The 16,606-nt window shown below is 40.2% G+C and overlaps 1 protein-coding gene across 1 annotated transcript in view; it reads right to left on the bottom strand.

The window, feature by feature from the left end:
• The window catches only part of tmem131l (transmembrane 131 like), a 32,640-nt gene that overhangs the window by 12,206 nt on the left and 3,828 nt on the right, over window positions 1-16,606 (bottom strand). Inside the window, exons 3-17 of the mRNA XM_061829661.1 lie at window positions 14,711-14,754; window positions 8,769-8,840; window positions 7,862-7,985; window positions 7,662-7,778; window positions 6,871-6,975; window positions 5,783-5,860; window positions 5,524-5,677; window positions 4,855-4,913; window positions 4,677-4,782; window positions 4,501-4,603; window positions 3,964-4,108; window positions 2,946-3,116; window positions 1,011-1,080; window positions 807-930; window positions 10-79 (exon numbers count right to left, since the gene is read on the bottom strand). Coding sequence (XP_061685645.1) covers window positions 10-79; window positions 807-930; window positions 1,011-1,080; window positions 2,946-3,116; window positions 3,964-4,108; window positions 4,501-4,603; window positions 4,677-4,782; window positions 4,855-4,913; window positions 5,524-5,677; window positions 5,783-5,860; window positions 6,871-6,975; window positions 7,662-7,778; window positions 7,862-7,985; window positions 8,769-8,840; window positions 14,711-14,754 — 1,542 coding nt within the window. The remainder of the gene's footprint in view (window positions 1-9; window positions 80-806; window positions 931-1,010; window positions 1,081-2,945; window positions 3,117-3,963; window positions 4,109-4,500; window positions 4,604-4,676; window positions 4,783-4,854; window positions 4,914-5,523; window positions 5,678-5,782; window positions 5,861-6,870; window positions 6,976-7,661; window positions 7,779-7,861; window positions 7,986-8,768; window positions 8,841-14,710; window positions 14,755-16,606) is intronic.

Raw genomic sequence — 16,606 nt, 5'->3', positions numbered from 1 at the left:
GCCGCTCACCTTCCTCTCGTTGATGGGCGTGGCACCAAAATCCAGAGGCGAGGATGTATCCACAGGGAACCTGGTCCACCTGCGATCATATAGAACATAGCTAATGAAAAATGATGGAAGATTAAAATCACAAAAGTGGATATAAGCTTGTTGTACTTAAATGGCCAACTTTTGTACCCTAATGAAGGCACCACATCACGTGCAGGAATTAAGTGTGGGGCTCATGAACTATCTCAGAATGGATGAAACCACTCCTTTCACCAGATAATCAAGATAATCAGCTGCCATCGTGCACAATAAAAATCCCCAAAATAGTCCACAGCACATACACGCAGCCATTTCCTACCATAACTATTGGCACCGCTCCTCTCCTTTGTGATTCATGCACTACCAGCATGTACAATATAAAATGAAAAACAATGGAACTACACTGACAGACTGAAAAATTCTGACTTTAATCTTTAAGTTTTGCAATTTTTCATTTGTAGCAGGGTCCTACTGGTCCTTTAAATTCCCAAAATAACTAGGAATAAAGTAATCTACACGTCAGTGGTTCACGATTTATGAATTCACCTTTTTTCTTTGAGTGAACCTGTTCTATTCTCAGCTGTTTTGTTGCTATTTTGACTTTATAGCTTGTGATATAATTATGCTCAAAAGCATATCACACCACACACACATACATTTTTAAAAAAATCATTAATCACAGATCCTGTGACTAGCTGGGGATTGCTACCCTCAAAATAAGCCACAAGTCATTACAGTAAAGGCATCATTTCATGACTTTTGCTTTCTTTGAGGTTGACCTGCAAGGCAGATTGTCTTTGTGGTTTTGCCACCGGGAGAACAGTTCGGCGGCCAGCTTGCTGTCCACTGTCCAAGACGAGTGAGAGAAATCTGGAATAAGTGTTCGTTGCCATTCTGAGCGACCTGGGTGGGGGACAATTTAAGAACAAAAATTAGTTGTGAAGAAGAGTACATTTTAAAAGAGACTCATTTTGATGTCTCACCTGCTTCGGACAACTTCATCGGGCACAGTCGTCCACACTCTTGCTCGGACTCAAAGACCAAGTCTCCCTGCTGAAACCGTAAACAATAGTTACTATACAATAGGACTGGGAAATATAATTTAAAATAAAATCTGCAATTTTTGTCACCGAGTTATATTTGATTTGAAAACCATTAAAAATAATTCATCAGATTTTTTTAGAACAATGTACCTTCAATCAAAACGTACAAAATGTGGATAAGTTACTCCTGCAACATAAGTGGGTAACATGTCTTTGTTGCTGGTCGGTGTGATTGACTCCCGATGACAGAAACAATGTTAAAAATGATACTGCTCATGTTTACTGTTTCTTTGAGAGTTAAAGTTGTTGGTCATTTAAAAAAAAATAGAGGAATTGGAAATGTTGTGGCGGCACGGTGGAGCAGCTGGTAAAAGCGTTGGCCTCAAAGTTCTGAAAACCCGGGTTGGACCCCGGCCCTGCCTGTGTGGAGTTTGCATGTTCTCCCTGTGGCTGCGTGGGTCTTCTCCATGCACTCCGGTTTTCTCCCACATCCCAAAAACATGCAACACTCATTGGACACTCTAAATTGTCCCTAGGTGTGATTGTGAGTGCGACTGTTTGTCTCCATGTGCCTTGCGATTGGCTGGCGACCAGTTAAGGGAGAACCCCACCTCCTCCCTGTTGACAGCTGGGATAGGCACCAGCACGCCCCGCGACTCCCGTGAGGATAAGCGGAAAAGGAAATGGATGGATGGATGGATGGAAATGTTGCAAAATAGGAACCAAATCAAAAAGTTGGCAACGCTGATTCGATGACATTTTTGTAAAAATCTTCCTCTCTGTTTGCAGCCAGGTTGTTAATGTTAACAGTGCACATCACCAGGAATGCACTTTGAACTATGGAAGTGAAAAAAAAAAAAAAAAAAAAATCCTCCACAAATGTACTACCCTTCGGATACCTTCATAGCAAAAATATTCATGTTCTGCTATAAAATGATTGTGCATCAACATATTTTTCATATTTTCTTGCCCCAAAAATAACTTAAAACCTCTTTCTTCAAAACCACAATATTTTGAATGTCAACTATTTGAATTATTTTTTTATTACAGAAAAAATACAAATGAAACAAGTGAACTTTGGTCCATATAAATAGTATGGTGGTGGGGCTTTGGTGGAGATTAAGAGGATTGGACATGTCAAAGTTTTGCAAGAAAATGATTTGTATTTTTCATGACCGTGCCCAAAAATGATATGAAGATCACAGTTTTTAACCTTTTTTACAGTATAAGACCAACAATTATTATGTCAGCAGGACTAATGAATATTTTTAGACCATAGTATTCTGAGTATCCCCTTGATTAAGTGCATAAAAATTGATTTTGCATTATTAAGCACAATAACATGCATGTGAGGTGAAGGTATTTTTCTCCATTTGGGGTCACCACCCTCACATTCCACTGTAGTATCGGCAACTTTGAGTGTGCATGGTTTTAAAAGGCGGCCTCTGGGTTGGTGAGTGACATGGGCGTCAGCGAAGGAGAGTGTAGAGTGGTCAGTCTCTCAACTGTCTGCGTGTTGAGTAACAGTGTGAGGTGTTCCTAATCGGCAGCTTGTGTAAAAATGTGCTAATTTGCTGCTTGTTTTTTAAATACCTTTCAATAACGCAAATGAAAGTGTGCTGCACTTCCAATGGTTACAAAGTAGCTCCTTTCTTCCAGGTAGGACCTGAACACTGTAAGGATTTGCTTGAACCATTTAGTCCTACCCACGTTTCGAACCAATTTAGCCATATATTGTGATCGACGGTATTAAAAAGCATACTGAGATCCAACAAGACTAAAATTGACACATTTCCTTAGTCAGTACTCAATTTTATAACATTATATCAAAGTAGATTTCTCCACAGTTACTCGGCAAAATTCGTTTTTTCTTACCTTGGAAGGATCAGCATGAAAGTAGAGGGGGACGCGCACGGTTGTGCCCAGTTCGGTGTACAGGTCGAGCGTGAAGGAGTGGCTGGCCGGCAGGGCCCTGTTGAAGAGCTGCAGGGATAACACGGGCCAACAGCCTTGTGGCACAGTCAGCGGGCTGTTGAAGTTCACCACCTGGTAGTCAGAGGGCGCCATAGTAAGAACGGTAAAGTACGCAAAGTCCCCCTACAGTGTGACGATCCATCAAGTCATCCATTTTCAGAGTCGCTTCTCCTGGCTTGGGTTGTGGGAGTGCTGGAGGCTATCGTAGCTTACTTTGGGCAGGAGGCATAGCCTTAACTGGTTGTCAGCCAATAACAGGCCACATATAAACAAACAATCATTCGAACTCACATTCAAACCTTAGGGCAATTTAGAGTCTTCAATTACCCTAACTACCATGCATGTTTTGGTGGACGTCGGAAGAAACTGGAGTGCCCAGAGAAAACCCAAGTATGCATGGGGAGAACATGGAAACTCGACAAAAGCAGGGCTGGGATTTGAAACCCGGTTGTCAGAACTGTGAGGAAGACACTCTAACCAGTTGTACAGCATGCTACCCAGTGTCACTATATTGCGACTATACAACCATTAATCTTTATAAGCACATTTTAACGAGATTTTACAGTAATACAGTCCCCGGATATTTTTTCCCCAAATATATATATATATATATATATATATATATATATATATATATATATATATATTTTTTTTTTTTTTTGGGTGCCCTCATTTTTATTTAGAAAACATTTTTTTGGCAGTGCATTCCCTCTTTTCAATGGTTTTTGGAGTAAGAAAAATAATGTAATTATAATGGGCATGTATTATTTGCAGATTTTCAGTTTGTGGATTGTGTTTAAGTGTAGAAGGGGCTATATATAAAAAAATATCTTCTCTCATTATCACAAATTTAGAGCTGTCATGAAGGGAATGTTCCCCTGCGATTTACTGGCTTAAAATTCTTTTTTAAATTATTTACCTTCATCGCCCCCTGGAGTTTGTGTGAGAGGCTGGCGCTCGTCACAGTGAGTGGCAGCGTGAATGGGTTGGTCAGCCACAGATCTACCTGCTCTGTAGTTTTTTGTTTCACTTGGAAAAGGCTGGACAGGTCCTCTGTGCTCCACCTACAAGCAGGTATAAAGAAAAGATATCACACCGGTAGTCTTTCTGTTGATTTCCATTGTGCATGGGTGTAAGTGCAAGCTACTTTGCTTTTGGCAAAACTAATTTATAATATATTCACAGAGGGTTTGATAACCAAATTATTTCTAGTGGTTTTGTTTATTTCTATTGTGCAACGGGGCAGTCATCGTGATTAATACAAACAAAACAAAAAAAAATCCAAGAAAATCACACAATCACAAAATATTGTATCGGTGGCATTTTTTCAGACCTCTGAACAGATTTAAGTGTGAAGTGGCATGTTTTATGGATAGTTAGGGCCTAAAAATAAACAACAACAATTTTCCGGATCTATATATGTATTCCTTTAATTTGTCCAAAGTGTCATTATTACCTGTGTGTGGTGTGTAATCCGGCCAGGTTGTGGGTCATCTGAGTGCCTAGAACCTTTAAACTGATATGACTAACACATTTCTTTCCGTGGCCTGGCGTAGAACCTGGAATCAGACACGAAAACCGTATGGTAAATAAACAGTGAGCAGGACAATACGGTGACTTGAAAAATTTCACCTCTCCGGGTGAGGGTGGCCACTTCAGTAAAGTTTTTTGCTTCTGATCGCAGAAGAACTCGATTTATTTCCAGACTGGCTTCCACTTTGGACAGCACCTGGATGTCCTTGGGGGATTTGAAAGACAATATCATACATACATTTCTTTTTATAACTAGTCAAAAACACAAACAACTCACCTTTACATGGAGCCTTTTGCTTCCAGAATTTTGCATATAAACTCCTATTTTTGGTTCCCCTGCAGCAGAAAAGACAATACAAAAAATGACATACATTAAAACAAATTCAATACAAATGCATCCAAATTTTCCAGTTCAATCAGTCTGTTAACACACAGACTTATAAACCAGAAGTCTGTCTATGGGTGAAAAGATGTTTTGCCTCTCATCCGAGCAACCTTCATCAGTTCATGCAAAAAGGCTGAGTTAGAACAGATGAGCTGAAGAGAGGCAAAAATGTTATCTAGGGTAACCACAGCCGTCCAGTTGCGATCAATTCAATACCCTGAGGATTAAATGACCAGGTTGAATGAGGCTATTAGAGGCCCCGTAGCGCATTGGTTAGAGCGCTGGTTTGGTAAACCAGGGGTTGTGGGTTCGTATCCCACTGGGGCCTCCACTCCCTGAGAAGGGTTGCGTCAGGAAGGGCATCCGGCGTAAAAATTGTGCCAAACATATGTATGCGTTCATCTGAGATGATGCGCTGTGGCGACCCCGAAAGGGACAAGCCGAAAGAAACAGACAGTTGAATGAGGCTATTCACAAGCACAATAAAATAATAATACATACATACATAAATACAATTCTGTGACTTTATTTTACTAGGTGCAACAACACGGCAACACCCACCTACTGCTGCTAGTCCAGCAGCAGGGGCCACTAGCAGTAACAAGATGTGCTCAATGACGTAAGGCTTGAGCTTGTCCAGGTCGGCAGGCTGGTCGCCGCGTGCTGACAGGTCCATCTGCAGGCTGAGGTGCTCCTCACTCTGGAGGCAGGAACCCTAAGGAGGAAAAAAACGGAGGAGATACTGAGGCTTCCCAAGCATAAGAATATTGTAAATACTTTACTTCCAGAGTAGCAAAAGTAATATGGACAATGAATTTACCTGTGAATTCATGAAAAAACTCTTGGGTAAGCTGCACTCGAGCACTAGACCCAGTATGGTGATGTTGGACACATCTTCCTGTGGGAGAAACAGACAGAGACTTACTGTATGTTAACATGGTGCATTTCTGCAAATTCTGTATCGATATGTATGTACTGTACTGAACAAACAGGGAGTCATTATCAGGGGTGAGGTTTTAATTTCTACAAAAAAAAGTTTAAAATGTCATTGCTTTAGATACGCCAATAAAAAAAGACGTCAAAAATTAAAATCTTATTAAATCTAAAAATAATTTTAAAAATAAAATAAATAAAATATGAAAAACATTTACAATTTAGAATTTATTGGGTACAAAACATGCACCAAATGAGTATTTAATTAACATTTAAGTTTTTAAGGTAATTAATTTAATATATTGTTGTTCGTATACGTATTTTGGATTTCATTACTTTTTAATAGATAACCGCTTTATGGATAAAAGCATTTAATAAATTATTTACAGTAATCTAGTTTTACTAAATACAAATACTTTATGTTAGACCAAGCCACATTTGAGAACATTTGATGATGAACCCACAAATGTTCATAGTATGTCAAGATGTGCTCAATTAATGCACATTTATAAATGCGCTTGATATGGTACGTCCAGTTGATTGTGACAGTGACAAGGACTGTCTGACTTTGTCAATCAAGAACAGCAAGTTACAAAACAACTTTCTTTTAAAATTAGCAGAATGAGTGAGTCTTAAGAACAATTCAGCCAGGTCACTTCCTCTTGTGAGAGCTACGTCTTGACTTTCACATCACTTAAACATGCAGACACGTAGTTCCACACACTTTCACTGCCTAAAACGAATCCATGCACACACTCCCCCCTTCTGGGCATCATATTAGTTCCCAATTATAGGAATATACGAGTGTATGGTTATCTGTTTAAATTGAGCACTTGTGTACTATGTTGTTTTTTTTTTATTCACACTCCTGACTCAACACTTTTTTTTGCATCACAAAAGGGTCTTTGTGAATGAAGAAAACAATGTGTGTGTGATTTAGGAAACTCAGTATTTCCAAAACAGATAAACGCATACCTGAGTTTGGGTCAACTTGATGCTCTGTATATGAGGGAACACCAGCAGACTGTCCTTCCGTTGGACAGACTTTATCGAGCCCTGGTGAACACCCACACCAAAGACCTGGGAGAAACAACAAACAGCGGATACCTTATTTTTACACTCGCGTGGCTTGCATAACTCGAAATCACAAGGGACGTAGCCATCGCCAAATCTCAGTGGATCTTGAGCCCTAAAGGCTGAGGCAAGTTATCTTAGAATGTTCACATTTTAAGGTGAACTTGTCTCTAGAGTCCCAAAGGCTAAAATAAGCAAGATTCAAAGGCTAAAAATATTCAAGTAGATTTGGTTTTGAGTTATAAAGCGCAAGGAAGCATTCATATTGATAAATGTGGTCGGCCCCACCATTCTTGTGGCTGAATACGGTTAACCGGGTAGATGACAGTAAGCTCAGAATGGTAACATTTACGTTCTCATTGGTAAATATGGTTCAATTCCATCACCAAATGAGTATTACTTGAGATGGCTAACATCTACATTTTGGTAAGAGAAACTAGGCGTGGTACAGCAACAATTAATTTTACAAACACTGATAGAGTAACCTAACCAGTTGGAGTGGAACAACTGAACTCATTAGTTTATCGTGGTACGAGATTATTAAAAGTATTTGCATAACGTCTAATGTCTGTCTACAGCTTGGTTGAATTAATTTGGGACTGTAATTAGTTTTTCATGATGCTTGGCTCATATTTAATAGCCGTACACATTCCTACTGTATTTTTAAAAAAAGGGTGAGAAAATCCACTGACCTGATATGAAAGCAGCCCGTGGGCTGATGTGTTTATAAATAATGTGTTTTCTACGTTGCCCTCTTCAGATGGGAGGAAAATTAGTTTAAAAGATGTTTTCCCTCTAGGTGGGATCACCTGGAAGAAATCAGAAAATAAAAATAAATGTCATTTCAAGAGGCCAGAGAAAGGTGCGTCAACATCCTATTCCATGCACTTACTCTTCTGTGGAAGGAAGGTATGTAAAAGTGCCTGCTGGATGTAAACATGGACAGCAGCGTCACAGGAACCTCCTGGCTGGGGTTGTGTACATTTATGGTTTCGGCTCTCGGCAGCCCCAGCGGCCTGCAAAAAAGAAAGTGGACGCTGAGTGACAGGTCACCATAAATGTACAAGTTCAAAGTATATGGCCCTGATTAATAAGATCCCAAATAGTGAGCGCTACATGGCATGTTCAATCTAATTAATTGGGGTGCATTTCACAACAGGCACTTTGGGTGGCTTGGATGGTTTACACCATGGAATATTTGAGAGAGTGGCCCGGTGGATGACTAGTTTCTCCAGGTACTCTGGTTTCCTCCCACTTTCCAAAATCATGCGCGTTAGGTTCACTGAAGATTAAATTCTCCTGAGATGTGACTATAAGGATGAATGCTTGTTTGTGTATATTTGTCCTGCGATTGGCTAGTGTCCATTCCAGGGTGTACACCCTTAATGAGGATAAGCGACATTGAAAACAGATGGATGGAAACTTTGCGAGAGCACTGCAACCGCGAAATGACGTTTGAAGTGATGCAATTGGAAGAAATCGGTCCAATTATTTTGGAAAGCCAGAAATCCCATAAAGGCTGTTTTGTTGGATTTAACTGATCTCAAAGATGTAGCAATGTGGCCATCCCGCACAACTCTGCATTTAGAATTTGTGAGAGGACACCCGAGCCCTGCATTAATTGTCCAAGTACGAAATGACTCACGAGTGATATGGCATGACTCCTTCTCCTGAATGGCACCAAGGGCTCTAAGATCAATCAAGAGCTCCAAAATCGCATTGCATTGTGTGTGAGACATCACTTTGCGTGTGCTAAATTCAGCCAAACGTCACGTCTCAGCACAAAGCCAGTTACTTACTGATTTCCGAACATTAACGCTGCGGGCTGGAAATGCAACGGTCTCCCATTCTCCACATTAAAAAGAGAGGAGCTGTTGGAGAGAAGGAACAACATTAAATGCACGCCACAATCAAAAATAATAAAAATAAGACCAGCAATAGAACGTTAACCCATTGTTTTTTAAAGCTCTAATGCTCAGCTGTGCAAATCATGTATTGTTTATATATGGCAGGTACAGTTTCGCCATACATGTCCACATATTGACTATCATTACGTTAACCACAAGCAGCCTGTACTGGATTTTGGTGTGAGGGGGTGGGGGAGACCAAAAAGCCAAAGAGGACTTCCCTGTCTCAGTAAAAACATGGTGATGTTGGACAGTTTCGTGGGCAGCCCAAAAATAAATGACATGCAATCCTGAGAAACGTCAGCATGGTCGCACTTCTGCGGAGATCTTATTTGTGAGAGGGTGTGCGATATCCAGTGGTAATGAGATGTGGGAAAGAGCAGCTGATTTGTGCCAGTTGTATGAATCTGCGTGTGTGTGTGTGTGTGTGTGTGTGGTGTGTGTGTGTGTGTGTGTGCATTAGCAACTCCATGTGTGTATAAAATTGGGTCAAATTTTGTTGATGGACACAGCTGCTAAACAGTCCTATCCCTCTCCGAAAAAAAACAAAAAACAAACTGCAAACGACATAGAAGAAGCAGGTTAAAATGAAGCAAGTAAAAAAAGGCCTAAACAACTTCAACACTACGCTGGCTTTCAATGACGATAAAAATTTTAGCTTTACTGCTTCCACAGATTATTTTGTTTGTGTTAGCACTAATGTTAGTGCGTTAGCACACTAGCACCGGCGCTACTGCTGTCCGAAGAAATGATAATATGCTCAATGTTTACGTCGAGAAGGTCAAGTTATGTCAAGTTATGGCTTAGCACAGATGAGTCACACGCTTTCATTGGCATGTCATTTCAACCTTGGATGACACCTTAGTTAATTCATTTTTATGTCATTTTATTTCTTTTAATGGAATATTTTTTTCAAGATGTGACAGGGGGGAAAAAAAATCATGTACCTTGGTTTAACATTCATCAGTGAGGCTTTTTAGCCATGACCAGACCTTGTTTATTGCATGTGACTCACTTCCAAACAATTTAATATAATTTTACCCTCAGCATTCAGGCTTGCCTTTTTAGCCTATGACCATGCCTTTCCATCTCAAACACAAACAACTCAAACTCAAAAAGTCAAACACACTTTTACTGAAGAAGTGCATTTAGGAGTGGCCAAAACATTAAAAACACTTCACAAACACTCTTACGTGATGCTTTAAAGCAAAATTGATCTGCAGCTGTTAGTCATATTAAAGGTGGAATGAAGACAGTAGCTGAGACATGCTAACAGCTTGTAATGTGAAACCACCAACGGGGCGTTTCCTCCAGCGGCGTATGCCGCTCATGCACTCTGCTGTTTATAGCACGGGCAAGACAATCACAGGAAACAGACCATAATATCATAAATGTGCTTTACAGCCAACAGGTGGTCAATATTCCTCCACTGGGACTTGGCACGGCAAAAAAAGAGAACCTCGACAGTACAGTAACTTGATGTTACGGCACTAGTGTCAAACTGAAGGCCTGTGGGCCAGATATGGCCTTCTGAGTCATTTTATCTGGCCCATGAATGCTTGCCCCAATTTTTAAAAACAGACTTTTGACTCCTGCATTCACCTTATTTTCATCAACTTCACATTATTATTATTTATCATTCGCGTCTACTACTTCAAAAAAATTTGCTGCTTTGAATTGCAACACTGCTCCCAGGGGGTTTACACCATTACCATGACCACTACGGTAAATTTGAGAATGAAGCTGAGTACACAGTGCCAAGAGGCATTGAGAAATACAGCCAGTCAGTCAGCTGGAATTTGCTGATCTAAGTAATAGCAACTAATAATGCATTGCATACAGGCAGGGTAGCTGCAAGGTTACTTCACTGGCACTTCCCTAAAACAGCAGTCCAAACATGGTTAGAAATGCACACGGGCGAGTGGGAGGGGGGAGTGGCTGCCCATGCCGTCAGCTATCTGCTTGGATATCTCCCATTTTAAAGGGGTAGCCTCAGAACCGCCACCTGGGTGGATAATGAAAGTAAAACACTTCCTAGTAATCTGGCACATGCAGTAAGGGCGCATACTATTACAATGCAGAGGTCTGAAAGGATGTCAACAAGGGAATAGTCTCAAGTTGAGACAGAAACGTCAGACTTTTTGCTCGTTCTGACTGGAAAAAGGAAATCATAGCAATCTTGCACAGACAAAATCCATCTTGCAGCCACAACTACAATGCACAACTGTTAGGGTGTCAAAGTAGGGATTTAAATAAGACTTCGGGGTTTCTGTTCAAGTTTAGGGTTTTGAATTAGTTAATGAGTTTCAAGACAAGAATGAACTGCCAAGTAGGATTTTAAGCATGGGTCATGTTTTCAAGCCCCTATTAGTGTTTCAAATTGGGGTTTCACCCCTTGGACGGGTTTTCAAACAAAGGTTAGAGTTTCTAAGTAGGGATTGACAATGTTTCAAGGTGAGGTTAGGGTTTCACCTTGCAGTCTATGGTTCAAACAAAAGTTTGGGTTTCAAGCTTGGATTAGGGTTTCAAAGAATGATTTCATCTCAGGGTTCTGGTTTGAAGTTAAGACAGAAGGTTGTCTTAAGGTTTCAGGTTAGACCTTTGAATGTAGGTTTCAAGACAGGGTTTCCACTTAGCCTGAAATCTAGCCTGATTTGAGTTTCAAAATGGGATTTCAAGTCAAGCCTAGATTTCCAATCATGGTTTCAAGCCATAAGCAGGGTTTTAAAGTGGGGCTACAAACCATGGTTAGGCTTTCAAGACAGGGTTAGAATTTCATATTAGGAATGCCGCCTTGGTTTAGGGTTTGGAAGTAGGGTTCAACATGCACATTAAGGTTTAAAACTGTCTGTCCATAGTTTTTTTTTTTCTACTGTCATCTAGAGCACCCTACGTCACTGTTCCTCTGTTGCCCCATCCCTGTGCAGTGACTCACTGGTCCAAATATCTGTCTGCAAGGGCCACGTGTAACCTGAGTGCTTGAGGAGGGTGGGGCACGACAAAGACACGACAACAAGTGTACGGAAGATGCCACCCATTCTCACATAAGATCACCTTAAACTCAACACGCGGTAACATCACAGTGCTGCTGTTTTGGTTAGCAACGCGGCGTGAGTATTAACTCTCGACGTGTGAGCCGAGAGTGGCAAGGGTCGTGTCCACTGCCGTGGTACAAAAATAACACGTTATGTTTTGCGCTATTTGATCCCCCACCCCCAGTCCCCTTCGCCTCCCGTGGATCCAAGTCACATAAAGTCAATGTTTGCAGTAACCTCAACCAAGGAACTGGGCACCCTGGGGGGCGGGTCTCCCTGGGAGAGGATAGTATTAAGCCGAGGGTTTAGGTCAAGCGTGGGCAAGTTTGTACCACATTTGGTTTCTAAAGATAACACATGAACCAGCTCATTTGTAGACATAAATGCGCTTTAAAAAAAATAGTAGTACAGTATAAAGTTTTTTTAAATAAAAAAAAAAAAATCACATTTTAAATTGGATTAGTCGTGATTACATTTATTAAATAGGTAATTATTAAATAAATACTATATTGGTGAATTATGTAATTTTGTAATATATTTACAACTAATACAGTAAATAAAACAATTAAGTGATTCAGGAATTTAAAAAAAAAATGTATTTTAATGGTGAATAATTCCAACATTTTTCATATTTAATTATTTATAATTAATATCATACTTGAGGAATATGGACATTTACTAATATTTTTGTATTAAAAAACGCTTAATTTATGTAACAAACATTACAATTCTGGATAAAAGCACCTATACAAGAAAAAGAAGTGACTTTGGGCTGTTCCCTGTCAGGGGTTCTCACACTGAGTCAATTTTGCTTGTTTTCTTCTTTGTCGTGCAACTATTGCATCATTCATTTTGTATCAAGGTAAAATATATCCCAGTTCTCAATTTGAAACAAACCATATTTTATTTCTGTAAATGAGCATATGAAACTCAAGTACTTCCAACTTAAGAATCACTCATCTATTCGTCATCCATGATTATTTTTTCAGGATTTATAATGAATTAGATTATAATTGATGAACCAATAATTTCATTACAAACCAAACACAATTTGAATATATATTTGTTAGCCGTGTGGTATAATTACCTAATGCACACTTTAATTTGGGGAAAAACAAGAAAAAACAGATTCAGAAAATGAAAAGAGTCCATTTGCTTCAATTTATATTTTCTGAATGAGCAACAGCAGAATAATTGAGAAGCAACAGACATTAACAAAAATCAATTTGGGGAGTATTTTGGGGGATATTGTGACAGTAACTTCAAACTGACTTGAGAAATTGCGCTATTAGGTTAGTAAAAATAATCTTTGCTTTATTATTTTTAGTCTACTTCAGTAGTAACATTCAAATTCATCAATGGGGTGGGGATGAGATCAATTAATGTGACAAATACTATAGGACCCTTGATAACGGAAATGCTCGGTGAGCTGGTGAGCCGTATCAAAGAACGGACCGGGCCACACTTTGCCCATCCCCCGTTTTAAGTGATGCAACAAGTGACGAAGGCGCTAAGTGAATGCAGTCTTCGGGAGGCGAAGTGGTGAGTGGCGACGGCTCAGCCGAGCGGCTGATAACACGGCCCACCAGGGTGGCCTCGCGGTCAATGAGCATAGAGGTCAATGAGCTACTTGTCACCTCCCGGAGGCTAAAAATAGACAGCCTCACACCGTTCAGCTGATTTGGATAAATACAAGAATCACCTCATAGCTGGTTAAGAGTGGGATTAACCTTTTCGGTGCACCCGTTTGATGCTCCGACACCTGCTTTTACCATAAACTATATCGCCTTAACTTATTGCTAACCCAGCATGATTCACATTTGAATTTAAGGTGACATCCCCTTCTAAATTCAAAGGCTTTGATAAGCCTGCATTAGCACATAAAAACAAGACCTTTGTAAACAACAATTTAATTTTGAACCTGTGACCTTGAAACGCAGGTATGAACTGTACTGTAATGTAATTGAAGTGCATGAGAAAGTCCAGAAGCTGCCCCGAGGGATACATTGTGATGCTAAAGACCATCATAAACTGTTGATCTTTCCACTAGAAAAAAAAAAACAAACAAAACTTATTTTCTTTTGGAGGGGGAGCAGCTGGGAACGGCAGACCTCCCCTCCATTTTCTTTTAAGGAGTTCTAAAATTAGTCAGGAATTCTGTTCTGTGCCTCTCTCGTACCCACGGTCCCCCCCCCCCCCCAAACATCCCGTCTGCTTTACCCACCAGTATAAACAACAGAGCCTGAATATAGGGGAAGGCCCATTACAAATAATTACATGCAAAGCGCACTACATCATGGTAGTGAAATATTTGGAATATGCAAAGATTCCGTTAAAAAAAATCTTACCGTGGGTGACATTTGAATCTAGTCCTTGCTTATTTGGAAACAGATTGTACTACTATACTACCCAAACATCACTTGCCAGTGTATTATCAGGGGTCAAATAAGAATCAAGAACTGGTTCTTAGGTTCATTTGGAAATATTTTGGCTTTTTTTCCCCCCCACATTCAAAACATTCTCCAGCAAAGCTTTACCACAGGCCAAATGGGAATCAAGAACCTGTTTTTGCATTCCTTAGTTGTGAACAGGTAGGCTGAGTTATTTTTTTATTCTTAAGGACAAAGTTAAAAACACATGGAGAAAATGTGATCGGGCGCATTTTAACGTCTGCAAGCTAGCCGCCACGTTTTCTGACTAAATGTTTGAACAGACCAAGTGCCTGCTTGTGTAGCAATCACAAACATACCATTACGTCGTGGTTTATTCAAAGCTCACAAATTGTGAAAAGAAACATACCTTTCTTCAAAGTGAAGACCGTCTTTTGTTGGCCCCTTTTCCACCTGCGAACGAGGAACAAATGTTAACATACGCTGCAAACAATCAGCGTGAGCTGAGCTCGAGTTTAGCCTTTTGCTGAATGTCAGAAGGCTTCGTGTCGGGAATGTTTTAGGGTTGCTTTGCAACATCCTGCACGGGGTGTCATAAATCTGTGCAGGGTTCGATGAAATCTCAAGAGTATTGTGGCATTCTTGAAGGAAATGAGCTGGCTACCAGATCTGGGCGATTATTGGGTGGAGGTTGGGGGAACATACTGAACATGAACACTTCATGAACATACTCTTACTTGTTTTTCTGTGAGTGTTGTCATATTACTTCTGTATGCTTTCCCATAGTGTATGTGTGTGAATTTTCTTGTCATCATTAGGGCATTAACCATAAGCTGGCACTTTTTAAGAACAAAGCTAAAAAACAAGCATGTGTTGTATATATAAATTTATAATATGTTATTTTCCCCCATTGTGTGTTTAGTTTTAGCTTGGCACTCAACTCCAACTGGAGTGTCGATAAACAGCTGAAAGCATGCACGGGAAAGGCAGAATAACATACGTCACACATGCATCGAGGGTGCTTTTTCCAATGCAAGAACTAGACCAGGGGTCGGGAACCTATGGCTCGCGAGCCATATCTGGCTCTTTTGATGTTGCGTATGGCTCGCAGAGCCCTCATCACTACATACTGTATAATGCCATTTCTGTCATGTAGGCAACGCAAATGAGCAGAGACATTTTGTCCTAGTGGGGTTGCCGTAGTTCACTGTAGCAGTCGATGAGCGCAAGCGTAGAAGGGCCCAAGGCGGAGCAGACAGCAACAACTAATTGTGTAAACGATCACTCGAAATAAAAAAAAAATGGGGAGTTCTACAGTTTTCGGCAAGACTGGACAGCCATTCACAGACGGAGGAGTATGCCAAAGCATTCGTGCCTGAAGTTGCCAATGAACTTTTTGACAACTTTTCGCATAAAGATAATCAAACGAATAAACGACACGCTATTGTTGGCAAGAACTGTTCACTATCGTACCATCATGATGGCAAATCAAATTGAATTAGGTTCACGATTAACGGATGGAACTCTCAATGCCTGCATTAAGCTTAATCTAACGACGTATTAAGGACTATAAATACATCAGCAAAACCAGGCAGCACCAGAAGTTGCATTAATGGAAAGAAGTGCTTTTGTCATCATTGGTTAGCAACATCATAACAATGTTATTTAAAATAAATCAGAAACTTACTGTACTCTGAAAGTGTTGCTTCTACATAAATGCTCAAATACACCTGTATTTAGTTTTTAAAATATTGCGTGGCTCTTTTGAAATTACATTTTGGCATTTACGGCTCTCTCAGCCTCAACGGTTCCCGACCCCTGAACTAGACTATCAAGGGATTCTGGAACAAAAACGTGGCGCCGCTGTGTCCGTAGGCCTGGTCTTGGCTATGTTTGGTGCTGTTTTGCTACATACGGCCGGCACATGGTGTCTTCAATCTGGAAAATGTTCAACGAAATCCCAAGACTATCAACGCATTGTGAAAGCCAGACGTGCTTCCCAGTCTCAGAAAGCTTATTCACCCTTTCTGAGCAGGGGTTGCAAATTTGCAACAGGTTTGATATAATCCAAAATTTTAACTCCAGAGTATCATTTTCTGAAAGTATCAGAATTTCTCTCTGCAAAATTTTATTTGGTTCAGAGAGGGTTTAAATCCAAAACACAGTGGAACTCTAAGCGGGTAGGAAAATGTATGGGAGTGCGTCCTAATTTAAAAAAATGTATATTTAAATCACTGTTTTGTCATATCATAATTTATTAATTGAGTACAAGAGTTGGTGAAGAAGCGCAACAAGAAAAACAAGT

This window comes from Syngnathoides biaculeatus, chromosome 9, assembly GCF_019802595.1.
Source record: "Syngnathoides biaculeatus isolate LvHL_M chromosome 9, ASM1980259v1, whole genome shotgun sequence".
NCBI classification, from domain to species: Eukaryota; Metazoa; Chordata; class Actinopteri; order Syngnathiformes; family Syngnathidae; genus Syngnathoides; species Syngnathoides biaculeatus.
Note: the sequence above shows the minus strand (reverse complement) of the source record. Positions and strands in the feature narration are given on the sequence as shown.